Genomic DNA, 21,047 nt, shown 5'->3' with positions numbered 1-21,047 from the left:
CACTTTATTAGGGAAATATCATGGTCAAAGGTCACAGGTGTCAAGCTCTAGTCCTTGGGGCCGCATTAACGAAGGAATCTTTGAAAACATGTTGGAATGCGGCACTGAGGACTAGAGCTTGACACGTGTGACCTTTGACCATGATATTTCCCCAATAAAGTGTGTACCTAATGGAGAGTCCATGTGATTCCCTCGTCAAGTGCACCTGCGTGAAAAGTTTTAGCTCCTGCAGAACATGAAAATGACCAAAAACTTTTCACGCAGGTGCACTTAACGAGGGACTCTTGGAAAACATGTTGGAACGCGGCCCCGAGGACTAAAGCTTGACACCTGTGACCTTTGACCATGATATTTCCCTGATAAAGTGGCCTGTTATTAGGTACACTTGAAAATGGCGGTGTACCTAATGGAGTGTCCGTGTGATTCCCTCGTTAAGTGCACCTGCGTGAAAAGTTTTAGCTCCTGCAGAACGTGAAAGGAGCTAAAACTTTTCACGCAGGTGCACTTAACGAGGGAATCTTGGAAAACATGTTGGAATGCAACCCTGAGGACTAGAGCTTGACCCCTGTGACCTTGGACCATGGTATTTCCCAAATAAAATGGCCTTTTATTAGGTACACTTGAAAATGGCAGTGTACCTAATGGAGTGTCCAAGTGACGTCACAGATCAAACAGCCAATCAGGAGGTGGGGGTGAGGACGGGTGTGGCACTTTTCACTTTTACCCTACAATAAAACATTTGAGGTCTCAATGGGATTTGAACCCCGGTCACTGAGATGAGAGTCCAGAATACTAACCACTACACTATGGAACCCTCGCTGAAGTTACACAGAATATATATGCTTTTATGGAACAGCTCACCAGCAAGTAGTTATAATGGTTACATTGGGCAGCACACAAGCAACTGTTTTGCAAATGTTCTATGATAAAACATTTTTTCTCTGATAAAATAACTTTGATCTCACTGGGATTTGAACACAGGTCACCAGGGTGAGAGTACAGAGGACTAACCACTACACTATGGAAACCTCGCTTACGTTGTACGGAATATATATGGTTATATGGGGCAGCACACGAGCAACTGTGCTGCAATTTTTTCTATGATAAAATAATTAAGGTCTCATTGGGATTTGAAACCTAGGTTACTGGGGTGAGAGTCCAGAGCTCAAACCATTACACTATGGAAGCCTTGCTTACACTGAATGGAATATATATGGTTTTATAGAGCAGCTCACAAGCAAATAGCTATAATGGTTGTATGGGGCAGCACACGAGCAACTGTGTTGCAAATGTTTCAATAATAAAATATTTTAAGTTTTACTGGGATTTGAACCCAGGTCGCTGTGATAAGAATCCAGAGCACTAACCACTACACTATGGAACCCTCACTCACTTTGCAAGGAATATATATGGTTTTATGGATCCTAGTGGCTGACCAGGCCTTGCACTAACTGACCTGTGGTTTGGCGATCCTGTTTACAATGCGCTTGGTATTTAATGTTGGACAATTTCCCACGGCACAGGTGAACATCTCTCATGGCACACCAGTGTGACGCGGCACACTGGTTGGGAAACACTGGCATAGAGGACATATAATTTTCTGAAAAATATGGTATTAGGTTCCAATTTTTAGGTTCTACTGTTTTGAAGATTGATGACAAATAAAACATCAAAACCGACTGCGAAATTCAGTGCTTAAAGGTGTCATCCTACAGGGTTATGCCGAGCAAACTAAAAGGGGTTGGCCACCTCTAATGGTAAGAAAAGTGTCTGTGAATTTCCCTCCCCGGTGGCTGGACCAAGTGGTAATGGTCTGCTGTCAGAAGAGGACTTGTGCTGCCCTGTCTTTATGTGTAAGGTCAAGAAAAACTCCCAGAAAAGAGGTCGCCCATTTATACTTGTCACACTTTCACAAATCAGTGTGCACAAATCCCAATGTTTTTTTTGGGGTGTAGAGGATAGCACATTATTTCCTTACATGACGTGTTTTATTACATTTTATAAAAGTGATATTTCCCGTAAAATGTGATCAGTTTTGACGATATACCATTGTGAAGAGATTTTACATCCACATTCTCTTCCACATAGTTCATCGTGACAGTGTACACTTGATCTTGGTCACCTGGTGTGCGCTGTGGCATGAATTATTCATAGTGTTCTAGGAGGTGTGTGAATGCAAGTGACAAAAGCACACACTGGTACAGGCTGCACGGTCACCCTTGATGATGTCTCACTTTAGCCTGTCAGACAGATTTTACTGCACACTGACCCTCTGTCCACCTGCTGGAGTCTGCAAACTTTAAGTGAACCATATAAAAATACTAGTGACGTCATAGCGCCATCTGTTGACCAAAGCAAGGAGATAAGCAGCAATCTTGAATGATTGAAGTGTCACAAAATCATAATGTGGAATAGTCTCTTTAGAAAAATCCCCAAATTTGCATAAAGGATTACTAATTTACGTGTGGTATATGCACAATTTAATATATATATAATACAGGTATGCTTTAATGAGTCGCCTTCCTGATCCTCCGGCTTCCTCTCCCAAAAACTTGGATGCTGGATTTATTGAAGACTAAATAGTCCACGGGTGTGAATGTGAGTGTGAATGATACCTGGCGAATGACTGGCGTCCAAGTTTCAGATTTGAGAGGCTCCATTTCAGTCATGACCCTGCAGAAGACAAGCACTATAGAAAATGGATGGGTGGATAGCTGGCCATATTGGGGAAAGTTAAATGTAGAGTTAAAAACAAGCTAACAATATTGTATAAAATTACATTCGGCATCCACCAAAATATACTTTGTTGCTGTCAATGTTATTTTATTTACATTTACGGGATATCAGTGTATTTAACAATTTTTATCAGCTCACTTGTGCTTCCTTTGATGACGGCATAGTCTACTATTATTAAATTATAAACAATATGGGGAAAGGGGAACATTGTTTTTATTTTATTCTCACTGGCGGAGCTAGGATTTTTTTCGTTGAGTGGAACATGGGGGGACCAAGGGTATCTCAGGGAGTCCGCATTTTTTTTTTTTTAACAAACCCCCTAAAACTCTTCACAAAATCAATATGAATTTTATGTTCCTACAGGCAGGTGGATATGTGGGCGAAATTCCCAGGCAAAATAGAAAAATACCCAGAAGGCAATTATCAGAGGTCCAAGCATATTTTAGCTCCGCCAGTGTTTTTACATTTCATTGAATATCAGTAAATGAAGCTTGGAAAAAAGTTGAAAATAATCCTAAAATATAAAAATAAAAATAAAATATTGGCCAGGATTGAAAAAAAATGAATGTCTGTTATAAAGAAAACCAATCAATAACGTTGGGTTCAAGCCAAAGGACTTCAAAACAGATGTGTGCAAACATGACTAAGGACTTTATTAACCAAATCATTTTCCCCATAATATCCACAAATAAAAGTGATCTCTTTATATATATTCACATTGTATATTTTTTTTCTTTATAGTGACAACAAAAAGATCTTTCTTGTGATTTCCCGCCATGCAGCCGCCAGGAGAGGTTGATAAACATTAGGGTTGATCGACACTGGCATCATTCTTCTCTATTGGCCCTTCAGAGTGCTAAAAACCCTCTCGTCGGTCAATCACCAAACTTAGTTTTACAATGAAAATAAATTATGAAAGCATTGTTCACCTTCCACTTTGTGATATTCCTCCATTACATTTCACTTTTTTTTAATATGTTCTTTTTATATATATATAATAATAGTAATCATAATCATGACTCTAATCGTCCTTGATATAATTTCAATAACATTTTTCTCTATCTCAATTATTAAATAAATCATTTCGGCAATCCTGGTGTGTCCTCACTTTAGAATAAAAGAATAGCCGAGTAGAAAATAAAAGCGGTGAGTTGCCAAAGAGGTGCGAAAGAATGAAAAGTGTCAAAGCAACTCAGATGAACGAGAGAGGAAAGAAATGAAAGCAAAAGAGACAGACCAGAGAAAAAGAAAGAAAGAAAGAGAGAAAGAATGAAGGAAAAGCATCACCATCAGACGCATGTCGGGAACGACTCTATATACAACAAAGTGTGTTGTGGAAAACCATCCTTGGTGTGCCCGTCGTCCAACAGTGTGTCTCCAAAGTCATCCAAGTGTTATACCAGAGTGTACGACTTGGCATAGGGGTTGTTGCTTTGTTTCAGGTGTCCTCTGGAGTCCAGCAGGGACTCCTGGGAGGTGCTGAGCTTAGCAGCCTGTGCTTGGGCCAGGTCCCCAGTGGGGGGGACTTCTGCTCGGACCTCACCCCGAGCCTCTCCCCGTTCCCGGACATCTCTGTGCGGGAGGGTGGACGCCGTTCCCGGTTGCCACTGTTGCACCTCCCTGGGTGAGGGCACTTCCATGGTGGGCTCCATCGGAGGGGGCCTCTTTAGGGTACGGCTCCTCTGGGGCTCCAGGCAGGTCTGGCCCATGGCGCCTCCTCTGGTTTCTCCCGTAGCACCAGCAGAACCTCCGGCCACTCCGCCACCCGCTCCTCCGCCTGCGCCGCCGCTGCTCGCCCCGCTGCCCCGGGGCACACCGCGGTTCAAAAGGAAGTCCATGCGGAGGTAAGGCGGTAAGTGTACCAGCTCTCCTCCTGAGGAGGAACGACAACGGAAAAAATAGACAGACAAGTGAAGACTAGAGAATCAATCAATCACATTGCAGACCAACATGTTTGGCACCAGAGAAGGTCTATACACTTATTCATTCGGCTTGATATTTATTGACATTGTCACAGTGTTGGATGTTCATTTTAAACATGGTCCAAGAACCTTTAGAACCCTTGAAGTTAGTCATCCCTCAATTTTGCTACTTTGGCTCATTCCACATGTATTTGTAGACTCATCTGTTTCGACATGCTCATGAAAGACACAGCATCTAATTCTTAAACCCCTCAACGGCAGGCAGCTCTGCAAGCCTTTAGAGGTTGTTAAATTTCTCCTACAAATCTGCTTAGCTGGTTATTTAGGAAGGTTAAGAAAGTGTTTAAAGCGCACCTCAGCTCTGGAACGTGGCCAGTTAGTGATGAGAGACTTGAGGGATGCGAAAATATTACAAAATAGTCAAATATGCGACCATGCCGAGTCATTATAGCCAAGTCATACTGTGCGAAATCTACTTCATCAGGGACTATTATTATGGTCCTCAACAAACTACATCTAAAAACACAATAGTTGTAATAATGAGAGCCATCAGTGATTTAAAAAAAATGTCCAACAACCTAAAACCAAAGCTACGTTTCTCACTTGTTTAACTCTTGCAAAAACACGTGCAAAAATATTCCGTTGAGAAATGTAAAATCCGCAAGCTGATTATTTCAAATTTGATTTCTTTGGGACACCACCAATTTATCCCATTTTAAAAGTCTCCCATAACTTTTTTATTAAATTTCAAAATTACATTAGTGAAAAAACAATCACAATCAATCATAGTGCCAAAAATAATCAAATTTTCTGACAAAGACAAGCCATACAATCTATCTTACTGTCAAACCACGGAGCTTTTATGCCCAGTATCGCTTTTACAAATTGGGCTAATGATGACATTAAGCAGACCCGGCTGCCCTCACACACTGTTCATTCTACGTTGTGCCCTCTGCGGATAATGCACGCTCCTAGCGGGTCAGGGTTCTGACATCTTTTCTCCATTTTTAGAAATGCTCTGCTTAAATCGACAACATACCGAGAGCTGGAGATCTCATTAAAGTCCTGTTCACACGGCGACACGGGTTCACCTTGGGGCTTATGGGATTTTGATTCACATTACTATTATTCTAATCTTGAACCAATCTTCTCCCAGTGTGAATCTATCTGATTTAATAATATGTGATAGAGGGAAAACTGTGCGGCACATACGGAAATGGAAGACAGAATTTAGAATATATCTTCAGTAGCACTGTGTATCATGATTCAATGTTTTTCTGTGACAATTACACTTGCGGATACAGCAACCAGCTTTGACTGATTTGATCAGTGATTCCCAAATACATAAGAAAATACTTAACTCGCCAAGTACTGTCATAAAAAACAAAACTAAAAAGCAACCATCTTATTGTTGACAGGTGGAAATCGCATTTCAGGAAACAAACAAATGCAACAAAAACGGTATGTCTGTTGCATTAACATTACAGGCTCCAAGAAATGGGTGTTTGCGACACTGTGGGCGTGAACAGACCCGACTTCCTGAACTTGCTGTAACATTCAGAATTAAGACTCATTAAGTCAGATAACCCATGAAGATTTCGTCTACACAGCGTGGCCACAAAGCACACGCTACACCAAAAAATAATGCACATTACTTCTTACATTCGGTCAAACAATGACCTTGAAGGATGATTTAATGGATTTGCACTTATTGCAGGTGCATCTCTATTAATGCTTATGATTAGGATGAATCTCCCACTAGGGATGATTTAATCAAGATGGAAATGTTTTACTCTTTGAAAAATAGCTGTGATATTCACCAGGCGGCAAATTGCTAAGTGATGAGATGTGAAACAGAATATAACAAGCTGTTAATCTGCTGGTGCTCTTCAGTTCTGTGATTTGTCTGGCACAACATCTGTTAAGGTTAAATTTTATGAGCAAAGTGCAGCAGAATAAATTTTAATAGAACACAAGCTCAATAAAAGATCCATTAGGAGGAAATATATAAAACTCTTGCACCAGTGCAGATCAGACTGTAAAGTGTTCTTTCTTTCATGTCAATTCTAAATAAAATGTAATATGCCAACAGTCTCATTCAGTTTGACTGACAGATGGATTTGCAGCCTTTCATTCTCATTGAACCTGTCCTGAACTGACCTCTGGGGTCACTGCTGACGTTTCTCAGTGCATCTGGTTATTTGATGCCAGCACTGAGTGTTCAGTGACGCCTCACTAAACTGAAACGCAAACAGGTTTCCACACCAAGTGAGCTCCAATGTAGCACTGAAGTGCTGTTTTGGAAGGTTTTAATGAGGAACATTCGAGTGACAAACAGCCTTTGTGCGACCTTGATCCCTTGGTGATATGATCTGCTTGTCTGGAGCACAAACAGTCAAGACATTGACATTGAGAATAAGACCTGAAATTGGAGAGAGGAAATCAGATCACCTTACCTCACTCAGTGGTGCTGCACACACACACATGCACGCACGCATGCACGCACGCACGCACACACACACAAATTGAAGATGGATGACCTGTAGAGAGATTGATATGCCTTTCCTCAAAAGCTCAATTTCCAGATCCTCCCCATTAACAGATCATTGTCTATACAATGTTTTGCCTTGCTAATATCAAACGTTGTAATGGTGTGCCATACTTCTTTTTGGCACCCTCTAATGAGTTACTAACCCCAGGGGTACTTATAGGGTGGGGCATAACAAATGGAGAATCTTAGTTTTTTTTGGGGTGGGGCAGGGGTGGAAGAACACAGGTTGTCAGAACACAATTTTCGTCTCGTATTAAACATTTTAAAAAGAAAAAATGTCAAGTACAGATTATTAAAAATATATATTTGCAAATGTTTTTCAAGTCACTTGGCATAGGCTGACTACCAATCAGAGGACAGACAAATGCTGCAGTGAGCTCGACTGCTTAAAGAAACAGGCGAATATAAGTTCATGTCACAAAAGCCAGAACTACTGATTCTGAAAGCTCTGGGCAGATTAGATTGAAATGGATGCTGAAATCTGAAAAAACCCACAAAAAAATGGGAATAAAGTAATATTTCACGGAACAGTTAGAAGGCTCAAAATGTGAGTTTCTGCTTCTGAAAGTGTTGCTAATGCTAAAAATCACTGCATTCACACCATCACTGAGTGGGAACTGAACCCAGGCTGACTGAATGGGGTTTAGGCGGCACGACACCATCGTATGTACCACAAGCCAGATGAGGATTTACTGTTTCAGACAACACTGTGGTCAGGTGAACTCACTGCACCAGCAACTTCACATATAGCAAGCACGAGTGGTTGCTCAAATCACAGAACCAATGACATCCTTACCAGGTCTGTGCGCTTTGGGCGCGGCCATATTCATAACGCGGCTGACATCCTGAGGTTTGGGTGGCGAGGCGGTGAAGCGGCAGATGCCCGACTCAGACGGCGTGCTGGACGTGAGGCTGTCGGTGTAGTCGTTGGTCCCCGCTGTCATCTGCTCGGAAGAGGTGTCGGAGATGAAGCACTCGGTGATGGTGAACTTTGCGTGGCGGAGCTGTTCCTCCATCTTGGCGTGCTCGTAGGCTCTGGCCAGCTCCTCGTAGGTGGAGGAGGCGCTTTCGGTTGACACCATGCTGCTTCGCGCTCGATCTGATGGCAGTAAGTTACATATTAAGGCAACACTCAAAAATATCATATATGTACTTACATTGCAATCTATTGTTGATATTGTCAACACATTTATTGGTCACCCACCTGTGTCCTGTGATGGGCTGACACTGTAGCTGTCGCTCTCCTTGTCCACAGATCCAGTAGCGCGTGGCGTGGGTAGTCTCCAGTCAGTGGTCAGGGTGTGTGACGAGCTGGTGGGGTGTGGCCTGTTCAGAGTCCACTGGCTGGCGTACCGACTTCGTGCTGCGGCAGGACCGGCTTTGGCAGTGCGTCTGGCGGTGGGGTCTTGGGGAGAAGAGAAGGGTGCCCAATTTATCGTTTCATCGGTGAGGAAAAAGGTGGTACAGGTTGAAACAGATAATTCCTCAGATGGAGCTGGTTACTTTTGTGATCATTAATGTTTGTTGGTGTAATTTTCTGTGTTTTCTGAGGACAGGTGGGGGCATTGACAGAGTAGGTACCCCAGTGCTGAAATAAGACATTAAAATCTTGACCTTGGTGGATGCTCTACTCAGTAGCATTTCAGTTCATTTGAGTTTACTACATACTCTCTTTTAGCGACGTGTGACCTCACTGTTACAATTGAAAAAGTCTCACAGTAGAAAATGTATTTTTTATACATTCTATTAAATGTATACAGTATTTGATTGAATACAAAGTCCCATTTCACCTAGGAACTGCACAATTATCCATAACTGAGTGCAAGAAGGGGAGATTTGGGTGAGTATGTGTCAAGGGGAAGTAAAGAGACCACTACTCTTCATCAGTTCCGCTTCAGCGAAGCACAAACACCAAGTTACCCCTGCAGCACTATTGCTGAATCATCATCACATCTGGAAGTCACCTCATTGATGAGATGATGAGTTTGCAGGAATTTAAAAATGTGAAATTTGGCTATGAGATAATATGTGATGAATGAAATGACCAATTAAGTGCGACTCAGCTCGTGTTGCGGTAGCTGAATGGACATTAAGTACCCGCTTTCATGATCACAATTAGTAATGCAACATTATGGAATATTTTTGAAAGAGAAAATAGAAATGGGCACTAACAATGGTGGGACTCACTGGTTCCGGGCCTGGCATCGGACACGTCCACCAGTGGTCCGGTGGCTTGGGAAAGAGACTGGTAGTGGACAGTATGCGTCACTGTGGACGACTTTTGCTTATTTGTGTCGCCAAAGTCGTTATCAGTCAGCAGCACCGTGGATCGGTCATCTGTGCGGTAAAATGAAGAAATGTCGAGCAAAAATTAGATCATGTGGGCAAATTTCATATAGTTGAATTCACACTCTAGGTCTTACCGATTGTCTCCATGGTGTCCCTCTCTTCGATGAGCAGCTGCGCTCTCGGAATATCGATGTGCATTCTTAGTGTCTGTTGCTGCTTGTTCACATTTTCTGGCGTCCGTGTATTCTTACTGTGCACATTGATAAGGAAGAAAAATGTATGTTATTGTTGCCTTGCATAGTATAGGGCATAGATCAGAATGCAATATACTCACCTCATTAGCATTTCTGCCAGGCTTTTGGCATCTGTTATGACAACAATAAGTAAATTGGTAACTAAGCAGAGGATATTCGGCACAAATCCGTCGTTCATCTTCATTGCACGTTTGATGGTAAATGTTTATTATAGTAAAATAATAGTAAAAGCATAGGACTACATACATGAGTACACGAGTACTGTTTTACCATAAAAACATCAGATAGACAAACACTGCACAGAAAGGCTTTGGCATTGTTAGTGCAGAAAAATCATTTCATCATGGGCCTACCTCGAAGTCTTTTGAGCCTCTGCTCCCTGCGTCTTCTCTTTAGCACCATAAGCATAATGAACACCAGGACAGCCACAACCAGGATGGATGTGATGGTCACCACCATTTTCAGACCTCCACTGCCTGACATGTTGTCTGAGATGGGATCTCCTGTTTTCAGCAGAGGAGGAATGGTACCTTGAAAGAAGCACAGACATATTAGTGACATTAAATGAAGATCATGAGTTATTTCCCTCAAATTTATTATTTTTGTTGTTGTTGAATTAAATTGTTATAGGTCAAATAATTATTTTTGTTTTGAAACCATTTATTGTGATCTAATTGGTTTCTAAATTTGGGGGTGAGAATGGTCACTTTCTATATTCACTTTATTGTGGAATTGTGGAGCTATGGAACTATATAAGAAAAGCCCAATACAAATATTTAAACTGCTATGTGGATAATGAATTTAATCACATATTTCTATTTACATCCTTTAATACATCTCAGAATGATCAGGCATTTGTTTACAATTCTTCCAGTTAAAGAAAGCTGGTTTGCCTTGATCCACGTGAGACTCGTGTTGAATGTTGGCTTTAATTCCAGCAGCTAAGCTGTCAAACTGACAAGCTCTCCCACAAAATCATGTTTGCCCACACAGAGAGAAAAGCACTTCCACGCACACATACGCCATCCTGACAGGCAGCTTCAACTCCTCAAGCAAACAAGTAAATTAATGAGTAGTGTGGAGTACGGCACTCTCATCACCCCCTGTCTGTCCATCTCAAAAGCATCCTTTCAGTCTACTGTAGTTGCACAATAAAGCTATAGAATTTCTTATGAAGCACGGCTTTCTTACGCCAAAAGAAGCGTGACAGTGAAATTTCATTACGTGACTTTTGGATATGTTGTAACTCACAAACGCAACAACAAAGACATGTTCAAGCAGTTAAAATAGAAGAGTGGGAAAACATTTTCCACGCAGTGTCCAGAAACTCTTCATGATAAGGGTAGTATGGCATTTGGGGATTTTATTTGTTTGGTTTTAAACCAAGATTGAATCGTGGATTGTGGTTAGGTTTTTGTGCTTGGGTGGGTTTCCTTCAGGTACAGCAATTTGTTCATTAAAGTATAGATAAAATATCCATTAAAATAAAAATTGTATTATGTAAGGATATAACAGCATCATTTTTCCCTATAATTAAAAAAACAAAACATCACTCGGTCAAAATTTCAAACTCACTTCCATCTGCATTGAGAGTGGCAAAGGTGAGCTTCTTTTCTGCTGAGCCAGCACTGTTGATGACCTTCATTTGCAAGTCGTACCAGGTGGCCTCCTGCAGGTCGTACAGGATGTAGCTCTTGGTCAGCGACGTGCGCTGTGCCGTGGTCCAGGTGGCTGACTCTACGGCTTTGTACTCAAGAATGAAGGAAGTGATTGGACAGCCGCCGTTGTTCCAGCCAACCAGATTGAGTCTGGCACGGGTGGAGTTGATACTGGTGAAGAGTTCGTGTTCTTTGGCAAACTGCGGTTCTGAGGAGCAAACACACAGATGGTTAAGCTTGGTTTTTGGACTTCATCAGCGTTTCATAACATCCATCCACCAAGCCATCCATCGTACCTTTCCCGTGGGTTTTAGCTTCAATTATCTCACTAATTCGGCCCGGCCCAACAGCGTTCTGGGCGGTCAAGGTGAATTTATACCAGGTGCCGCACTTCAAGTTCTCCAGACGGTACAAGCGTTCGCTGGGACTGATGGGAAAACTGCCCCACTGCTCGCTGTTGTCCTCTGAGTACTGCAGGATGTATCCTGCCGATGAAAAGGTGACAGATTATGCCACGGACATCTTTCCAGTTCTTTAGAACGATATCCTTCTTTAGCAACAATGATACTATTGTTGTTGCAAAGATGCATTTACTATTGGAGTATTTTAGGACATTTCTGAACATCAAATGTAAGGATAAATTGTCATTTGAAAGGATGATTACGGAAATCAAATTTAAGACTTTTGGAAAATCTGCAGGCACTCTGGATTAACGTATTTAATGTGCATAGCATGCTGAATCTACATCATAGGTTGTAGATTAATGTGCCAGAATGTCTCACCTCTGATAGAGCTCCCGCCATTGTCTCCTGGTATCCATGACAACGTGATTGAAGTTGTGGTGGTCTTGGTGACAGTGAGACGTGGCTGATCAGGAGGCACTGAGAATAGAAAAATAAAGACACTTCATTGGATTCTAGAATATTTTGCTGTACAGTAGACCCCAGCATACTTGCTATGCAGTCAAAGTATTTTTTTTTTTTTAAAGTAATGATGGTGACTTGCCTTGAACCTGCAGATTAAGCGTGATCTCGTCTGAGCCCCAGTTGTTGCTGGCCACACAACTGTAGTTTCCGGAATCCTCTGCTTTAACTGTGCGGATGATGAAGCTACCATTGGCGTGGACGCTCCGCCGACCATCTACCAGGACAGGCGTAGGAGTCCCATTGGTGCTGCAGAGAAATAGAATGGACTACATTATATTCCACATTTATATGAATAATTGTACCCTTTACAATATAGGTGTTCAAATCTCCCTGTCCAGCCTTTGTTTTGTGGAGCAGTAGAGCACACAATTACTATATACTACACAGAATGTTTTTTTTTTTAAATTTGCTTATTTTACTTCGTCAAGTAGCTGTACAAAATAAAAGCATCTGGATGAGATCTATTTTACGCAGCCACTTGTTTAAATCTAATTTTCAGAGAATTCAAACTTTATACTGCACATACCCAGTACCTAATACCCGAGTCATCAAGAACACAAAACAAAATAATTTGTGAAATCAGAAAGAAAAAAATCATGTGCATGCTCAACAATCACTAAAAATATATCTTACAACAATCTTTCTTACAAATGGTGACCCAACAAAATTGAAGTTGGTCCTATTTGGATTAATAGGGACAGACGGTAAAAACAAAACAAGTTTGAATGCCTGTTTGAAGGAGCAACCACTGACTTATATATAACAAAGGCAGGTTTATTCTTATTTTGATTTGTGTTGCTTTCTTTATTTTATTTATTTTCAAGGCTGCCTTACTTTCCCTTGAGCCACTTGATTGTGGGAGGAGGGTCTCCAACAGATTTGCACGGCAGGACAATGTCCTTCATCCAAGGAGTGGTCACTGTACCGTTGAAGGTTAAAATTCTGGCTGGGGCTAGAAGTGAAACAAATTGATGTCAAAACAGGAGAAGGATGCAAAGGGAAGAACAGCTATCCTTGGCCCCGCTGTACCTTTAGCCAAAGGCTCTACTGTGATCTTCTCACTATTGTTGCCATGACCAGCGGCTGTCACAGCCACCACCCAGATGCTGTACTGCCTGTTTCGAGCCAAATTTGTGATCCTGTAGAAATATGCGTCGGGAGAGGCCTCAAACTCACTCATTACCTGCAAATCCGAGAAGAGAAGAGATTACTGTATCACTGTGGAGCCACAGTATTCTGACAGCCTTGTCGCTCAATATTGCGATTTGAGTCAAGCCCAGTGTCAAAGAAATATAGAGAGAATCCTGTGGAACACAAACACTATTACCATCGGATGCAGGTTCGAGCAGAAGACGATGTATTTCCTAATGATGCCGTTGAGCTTGAGAGGAGGCAGCCAGGAGACAAACACCACAGAACTGCTGGAGGCAGCGGCCTTAACACCTGCAGGGGGACCAGGAACTGGGATGGACAGAAACAAGTCAAACTCAGAAAAGAAAAGATACATCCAATATTAGGGAAGACAGCATCACCTCATTTCTTTCTGACACACTTTCTGTAATGGATCCACTGAATTTAACTTGTGCGAAAAGTAATTTGAGGAATTAGAAGACTGAAGGGAGGAGGTTACAGAGAGCAAGAAAGAAATCATGAAAGCTTTTGTGTTTGTTGTCTATTGTTTTCCATTTCTTACCATCTTCCTTGGTCCGCACATAAATCTGTTCACTGCGTACGCCATCTCCAGCACTGGTGAAGGCTAACACCTGAATGCTGTAGTTAGTGTATTTCTCCAGACCATCCAGCTCCAGAGATGGCTGACTGGTGGTTACGTTCCTGATTTCACCGAGTTCTAACACAGAGCGAGAAATTAATTTAGGAGACCATGCATAATACTGAATGAACTTTTATTATGACAAATACAACAAAACAAGGGTAACACACTATTGTAGTTGAATAATTAAGTTTCAGATATAAAGTGTATTTGTACTTTGTTCTTATTACTATGAATTTGTATTATTATTAAGTATTCCCCCTCCAAGTTATAACACCTTTTGAGAAACGTTACAATACAGTATAACGATGCAAGAGTGCCCTCTAGTGGAATACTTATAAAAATCCAGCATTGGAAAATAATATACCGTACTTAGACTTTAAATGTCAGCTTTGAAAGCAATTAACTTGGATTGATCTTTGTATAATGTGAGAGTGTGCATGTTAATACCTCCATCAAGCAGGTTTGCCCAGTAGATGACTCTGTAGCCCAGCAAGTTTCCATTAAGAGCCTCTCTCGGAAGCTGAATCCAGGAGAGGGAGATAACCTCGGGGGACTTGGCCACAGCAAGCACATTTTCAGGAGGCCGAGATGGCACTGAGAGAAGGAACAGTTCAGTATTCTTGAATGCAAAAAGAAATATGGACTTCAATTGGTTTTGAAGATAGTAGCATTTTTAAATGTTCCATTTAGATGGCTATATAATTAACTGTACTTAATCACTGATCACTCATTATTTTCTTCGATAGATAAGACAGATAAAACACTTTGAACAAATGCAAAGAAAATGAGAAATGCATGGTTTAAAAATAGGTATTACCAATAAGATACAGTTGAAGTAGTACAATAGAAGTTGTTCAATAAAACAATCACTTTCCAAAAATAAGGTCAGCTCAAATTAAATCATTAGCTGTCTGAAATTGAATCTATGGGCAAAAAACTGTCATAACCTCTTGCATTCATTTCTGGCCATGTTGACACAGCGACTAAAACACAAACACATCATGTTTTACGACAATGTTCAAACGCACAGACGGTCCACTTTACATTTGAACATTGTCAAAGGCCACAAAAGCGGTACAATATGGAGTCAAATCATTCCAAACAATGAATTTTGAACATCCATCTTCATATGTGATGATGAATTTGGCAAGTCTTACATTTGACAGTTTTGTGTCTTGTTTTACTTTAATGATAAACACAGCCTGTAATAAATGAATTATTTTTTTCCTGATGGCAATCACAAGATGAATTCATTTATGTTACATTATTTCATATGGGAAAAACGTTTTGGAATTCAAACAATTTGGAAGTCTTCAGGATTTATTCCACTCTTCTGGTGTCCTAAAATAGTCCACTTGGTGGTAGCATTGCTTAAGGTTAACACATTGAATAAAACTGGCAGAGTCACAGTCATCCTGTACTTACCATCCTCCAAGGTTTTGGTGACCACCTGCTGCGAAGATGGACCAGTCCCGGCCCGGTTCGCCGCTTGGACTACCACGCTGTACTGCGTAAACTTCCTCAAGTTGTCCAGCACAATGCTCTCCATTGTGTCTCCTGTGGTGTCCACGCTGATGATGGTGAACTGGTGACTTCCACCAGGGCTGTACTCCCTGTAGCCCACCTGGTAGCCTCGGATCACACCGTTCTGCAAGTGCTTGTGGGGAGGCTGTCGGAGACGGCAAATAAGTAATCACCATTGTAAGCATTTGTGACTATAAAATGAAGAAAATTAAAACAACAATAAAAACACTCATTTGTATCAATTTCTTATATTGCATTTCATTATTTTAAACATGCCTTCCCTTATTGAGGTCAGGGAGGTTACATTTGTACTTTCCTGTTAGTGGAAGAAGACAGAGCTTCCCCGAGGTGAAGAAAGTTTGAAAATTCAGTTTGAATCTTGTTGTCTTTACTGTTTCAGTGATTCAATTAAGGTATCACAATTATTTGCTTGGCTTAGGATAATATAATAGTCATTCTACAACTTGAACCGCAAGCTCAACAGACTCGCTTTCAATTATCAAAACCCTTTGGCAGAATTCTCCTCACATGGACGCTTTTCTTTTTCCTTTAATGAATTTTTAGCTCACTGCTCTTCAGCCTTGACGTTTTTTTTTTTTTCTTTTGTAGCTCCCAAGGCCAATCCTAAAATATTTGGTGCCCTGTTAAACATGTGACCCCCTTCAACTATTTGATATTATGAATGAACGTCTTGTACTGATGGGACAATGCAACATTCCAATTGGACCAAACAAGCAACATGTGATGAAGCTTGAAGAGCCCAGATACAGCTTGTATAAACTTGTAAACATATCATGTATTGAGTCTTTCCAAGTATGGCCACAGTTGACATTAAATAAAGGACTATGGTGTGTTATTATAGATATTTTTATCCATTTTATCCGTTATTTTCTTTGTTTTTCATTTACAATTTGAAAATATAATTTGAGCAACTTTCAATTAATATTTTTTAAAAAGAAATTTTTAACAAAAAGTGATGTCTTATGCCAGGGGTTGTCAACCTGTGGACCGCGGCCATCTAGCGGTCCTTGGTGGTATTGCAGGTGGTCCGCAAAATTGGATTGGAAAAATTGGAAAACAAAACGGATTTATTATTAATTATTATTATTATTATAATACGGTATTGCAGGTGGTCTGCAAAATGGGATTGGAGAAATTGGAAAATAAAACTGATTTATTATTAATTATTATTATTAATAAAACTGATTTATTATTTAAATTTGATTTATTTTCCAGCTAATTTTGTGAATCATTTACCCATCAAAATTATGTCAAATGTAGCTGAGACTCCGAAAATAGACACAAATAAATAGCCGGTATGGGTCTATCCTCCTTCGATGCAAAATAAAATAATATTGCACCAAAGCAGTGGTCCCCAAGTTGCTTCTTGGTTATAATGGTGGTCCCTTGAACCAATACCAGTCAAAAACCCCTGTCTTATACCATTCAACTTTATTTTAAACAAAATGCTGCAGTTCATGTTTTTAATATATTACAAGATTATGTTGCTAGTTCATGGAATAGAAAATATATAAATAAATAATGAGATAAATCAAACATGCAGCATACTGCAAATGGCTCCCAGGCCAGACTTTGGACTCCATCGTTAATATGCCCTGAACTGGTCACTGTACCTTCCAGGAGACTTTGATGCTCTGCGGGGAGGTGGGCTCTAGAGTGACATCTTGTGGAGGGCCGTCAGGAGCTGCAGAATGAAATCCATCAGTCAACATTACCAGGCACTTGAGTCTTAAATGAGTCAGATTATCAACCATCAAGGGCAATTTGGTTGACACTTTAATTTCACTAGAGGGTGCCGTCGAGTTAAAAATGAGGTAAAATCTAAGTGCCCGCTATTCTTAATGTGCCTCGCAGCTTAATAACATAATAAAACCAACAATATTAACATTTAAATGTGACAAATACTTGACTTGCTTTGAATTTCATGCTTTATCTTAACAAGTTAATTTAATGTGCTCGCAGGGGAATCTAAATAAATTAACATTTATTGAGGTGGCTAACACGCACAATGATGAGCAAGATTAAAGCACGTGACAGTCAACTTTAAATAGTTATTTCATGACAAACTTTCACTCATATTCAACAATAGATTTTTGTATTTGATGATAGTGGCCTCTGCTGGAACAGGTTGAGGCTATGCATCAATTAATTGAAAAGTGCATTGAATTTATTTATTTATTTATTTATTTATTTATTTATTTATTTATTTATTTATTTATTTATTTATTTATTTATTTATTTATCTATCTATCTATTTATTCAAACTGGGACAATGCACATTAATCAGTAAAAAAATAACAAAAAACAAATGTAAATATGCCGGAAAAGATCTTTAACGTAACATATATCCTCAAATGATGATCTCTGCCGAGACTCAGTGTGCCAACTAATCATTGAGTTCTTTGTAGACTTGAATATGCTATACCTGAAATAGATGTATAATCATTGCCCTGTGAGAAAAATCAGTGGGTGCCAATCGGAGTCTGTAATTACCTTTCCTAAGGGATTTGGTATTGGCGTATGTCACAGTAAATGCCATTGCTGCAACATGCACCACTGCAGATCAGAGGTGGCATGCGTAAAGCTGAAGTTGCTGTATGCAACACAAAGTGGATCATGTCCAAAAATTGTATTTACTGTATTTATGGTTAAAAATGATTCGGAGAGAAAAAATATTGCATTGTATTGCAGAACTGCAATGCATTAATGCCTTCTAGTTTTAAACATTCAATACTCATCTACGGTGAGGGATGCCTCACCGTAGATGAGTAAAAACAAAATTCCTCCTGTCATGATATGACGAAATAGAGTAAGTCGCTTCTCTAACCGGCTTCATCAGTTGTGATGGTGAGTTCGTTGCTCGGGTTGCTGTTGCCAATGATGTTCTTGGCAACCATGCGGATGTTGTAGGTGGAAGAAGGGTGAAGGTCAATGATAGTGGCCTGGTTGAGTTGTGGTGACACATCTTTGGTAACTTGGGCTGATAGCCATGAAGCTAGAGGGAAAACATAGAAATCAGAAATGTTACCTCATCATAATGTGGACGGAAACCAAATGAAAAGACACTTTCTTATCAAATGAAAAGAATTGTGATTTTGTGCTTTTTTACATTACATATACTTCTGGATCTTTAGTGAAGCAGATTGGCTTAAGATTCTTCATGTAATGTTTTCATTATACTACATTACATTCATTATTTGTTCCAAATGCGAATGTCTATTTATTTATTTATTTTTCTTAAATTCTTTCTCAGTTCAACACTGAATTGACGATCAGTACCTGATTTGTTCTTGCACTCTATGTCATATCCTGTAATGGGGCTGTTGCCATCGAAGCCCATGGTCCAGCGAAGTGCTATGGTCCTGTCTTTGACTTCCCGGATTTCCACCTCAGGAGGGTCAGGAGGTTCTGCGGTAAAGAAAAACATATCTAAGAACATACTTTTGCTTTGAATTTATAAAGCAACTGGGGAAGACAGACAGCAATTGTTCTAATCTGTAATTCCGTGTGAGAATCAACAAACAACCTTCCATGGGCCACAAGAATTAATTACCTAGTATATAACTAAAGCTGCATATTTAATATTTTTTTTTATTCCTTCCCAAGGGACATATCTCAAGTGACATGTTTTGGAAAGGCTTCAAGCGAGTAAAATTTTCTATAAAGACATGCACAAAAAATGTACGTTTTTAAAATACCAGTGTTTATAAAACATTTGCAAGTGATGTCATTTAACTGAACATTATTGAAAAATCACTTTTGTAGTCTTTTACCTTGCACTGTAAGCTGTATGATTCCTCGATCTTCTCCAAAAGAATTGATGGCATGACAGGAGAAGAAACCAGAGTCCTCGCGCACAGTGGGCATAATCTGTAGAGAGAAAAAACACAATTTTGTGATCAAGAAAGAGAGTCACACTATCACGCTAGAATATGAATGCATCAAGGAGGAGATTTGGAAGTTTGAAGTAAAATGGAGGAAAAACACTTTTATACTGTACAACCAACCCAGAATCTTAAATACCATGATAATCTGGAGGCATTAGATTAATTTAGAAGATTCTGCCATACAGTGACTTTCTCAGAGACATATGTACATATTTCATTTTGAGGATTGTAAGATGCCGATGTATTTTGTCTGGACTCTTTGACACGCTTAGACTCACCACCAGCGTTGAGACAACTTCGTCGGCCACCTCCTTGACGCTGACTATGTATCGGCTGGTCTCAGGGTTGATGATGCGTTCTTCTTTCTCCCAGCGCACCATGATGGGCTTCTCCCCATGTGCTATGCAGCTCATCTTCTTCTCTTCCCCATGTGTGGCCAGGGTGGTGTTGGGATACGACGTGATCATGGCCGGGACTGAAAGTGGACCATGCAGAAAGAATATGAACTGGTGAGGATGAAGATTTAAATGTTTGATTTGTTTATTTAGATGCGCACTACGATTGGCTAGCAACCAGTCCAGGATGTAGACAGGCTCTCACCCAAAGTTATCTTGGGTAGCGTATAGAGTCGATTACAACAGCCTATAAGACATTAGATTATGTATAAAAAAGACAAACAAAAGCAATGAAGTCATCTTTTTTAATTGCTTGAGATACCGAGGTAGATTGTCAATAATCTTGCTTATTATTTTCTTTCACACACACTACAGAATCTGAGGCTGGTTAGTTGAACATACTGCTTTCTAATGGAAAAATACAGTACACTGGCACTATTAGATGGAAAAAGTCACATCTTTGAGTAATTTTGCATTTACTTGTTTTTGATATAGTATGCATGTATCACCCATTTTTTATTGATGCAAAAAAGTATTTTGGTCTGAAATTTTTTTTTACAAATTTTAGGGATACATTATTCCTTGTTATGGAAAGGCAATGTAAGATTTTATGTTTCTAATAGTAAGGGTTGGGTTTTGCCGCACAGTTTGTAGAAAGGATATGGTTTGGTATCATTATTCATAAATGTATATTGAAAAACGTATTTCCTACACAGCACTGCAAGCATACACCTTCGACTAAATTCTCTTCGCCTACTTTGATGATGACAGTGAGCGGTAACGTGCATTTTACTGGGAAGAAGCTGCCGAGACGAAGAAGAAAGCCGTGACTCCCGATTGAACTCCCATCGGTCTGAGCGTGGAGTCTGTCTGGCGGAGTGCCGTAACCACACACCGGACTCATTATCAACACATCTAGTCAGTGTGTGCCTGTGCATCTGCAAGTGTGTGTGTGCAAGTGTATGTGTGTGTGTGTGTGTGTGTGTGTGATTCAGCAGAATGTGTATCTGTTGTTAATGTCTTTCACCCAGACTGCTCAGAGTCTTTTTTACTCATTCTCACACCTTTTTTCATACTTGTCTCACGAGCTCGATTAGCCCAGAGATTTTG

General features: G+C 40.2%; 1 protein-coding gene across 4 annotated transcripts in view; it reads right to left on the bottom strand.

The window, feature by feature from the left end:
- Window positions 1-3,366: 3,366 nt before the first annotated feature.
- dscamb (Down syndrome cell adhesion molecule b) overlaps window positions 3,367-21,047 on the bottom strand; it is an 83,248-nt gene continuing 65,567 nt past the window's right edge. Inside the window, exons 12-33 of one of the 4 annotated variants that reach the window (XM_088381145.1) lie at window positions 19,821-20,017; window positions 19,429-19,525; window positions 18,935-19,063; window positions 18,483-18,650; window positions 17,269-17,339; window positions 15,536-15,779; window positions 14,558-14,704; window positions 14,030-14,185; window positions 13,658-13,797; window positions 13,366-13,519; window positions 13,171-13,288; window positions 12,416-12,582; window positions 12,193-12,291; window positions 11,707-11,895; window positions 11,328-11,618; window positions 10,106-10,282; window positions 9,833-9,863; window positions 9,633-9,748; window positions 9,397-9,546; window positions 8,414-8,614; window positions 8,006-8,308; window positions 3,367-4,609 (exon numbers count right to left, since the gene is read on the bottom strand). In XM_088381145.1, coding sequence (XP_088237271.1) covers window positions 4,131-4,609; window positions 8,006-8,308; window positions 8,414-8,614; window positions 9,397-9,546; window positions 9,633-9,748; window positions 9,833-9,863; window positions 10,106-10,282; window positions 11,328-11,618; window positions 11,707-11,895; window positions 12,193-12,291; window positions 12,416-12,582; window positions 13,171-13,288; window positions 13,366-13,519; window positions 13,658-13,797; window positions 14,030-14,185; window positions 14,558-14,704; window positions 15,536-15,779; window positions 17,269-17,339; window positions 18,483-18,650; window positions 18,935-19,063; window positions 19,429-19,525; window positions 19,821-20,017 — 3,824 coding nt within the window. In that variant the 3' untranslated portion in view covers window positions 3,367-4,130. Of the gene's footprint in view, window positions 4,610-8,005; window positions 8,309-8,413; window positions 8,615-9,381; window positions 9,547-9,632; window positions 9,749-9,832; window positions 9,864-10,105; window positions 10,283-11,327; window positions 11,619-11,706; window positions 11,896-12,192; window positions 12,292-12,415; window positions 12,583-13,170; window positions 13,289-13,365; window positions 13,520-13,657; window positions 13,798-14,029; window positions 14,186-14,557; window positions 14,705-15,535; window positions 15,780-17,268; window positions 17,340-18,482; window positions 18,651-18,934; window positions 19,064-19,428; window positions 19,526-19,820; window positions 20,018-21,047 lie in introns of all 4 variants that reach the window. The other 3 variants (XM_088381146.1, XM_088381142.1, XM_088381144.1) reach the window with 3 other exon arrangements.

The sequence above is a fragment of the Syngnathus floridae genome, chromosome 7 (assembly GCF_059516105.1).
Source record: "Syngnathus floridae isolate MCC-2025c chromosome 7, RoL_Sflo_1.0, whole genome shotgun sequence".
Lineage (NCBI taxonomy): Eukaryota > Metazoa > Chordata > Actinopteri > Syngnathiformes > Syngnathidae > Syngnathus > Syngnathus floridae.
Note: the sequence above shows the minus strand (reverse complement) of the source record. Positions and strands in the feature narration are given on the sequence as shown.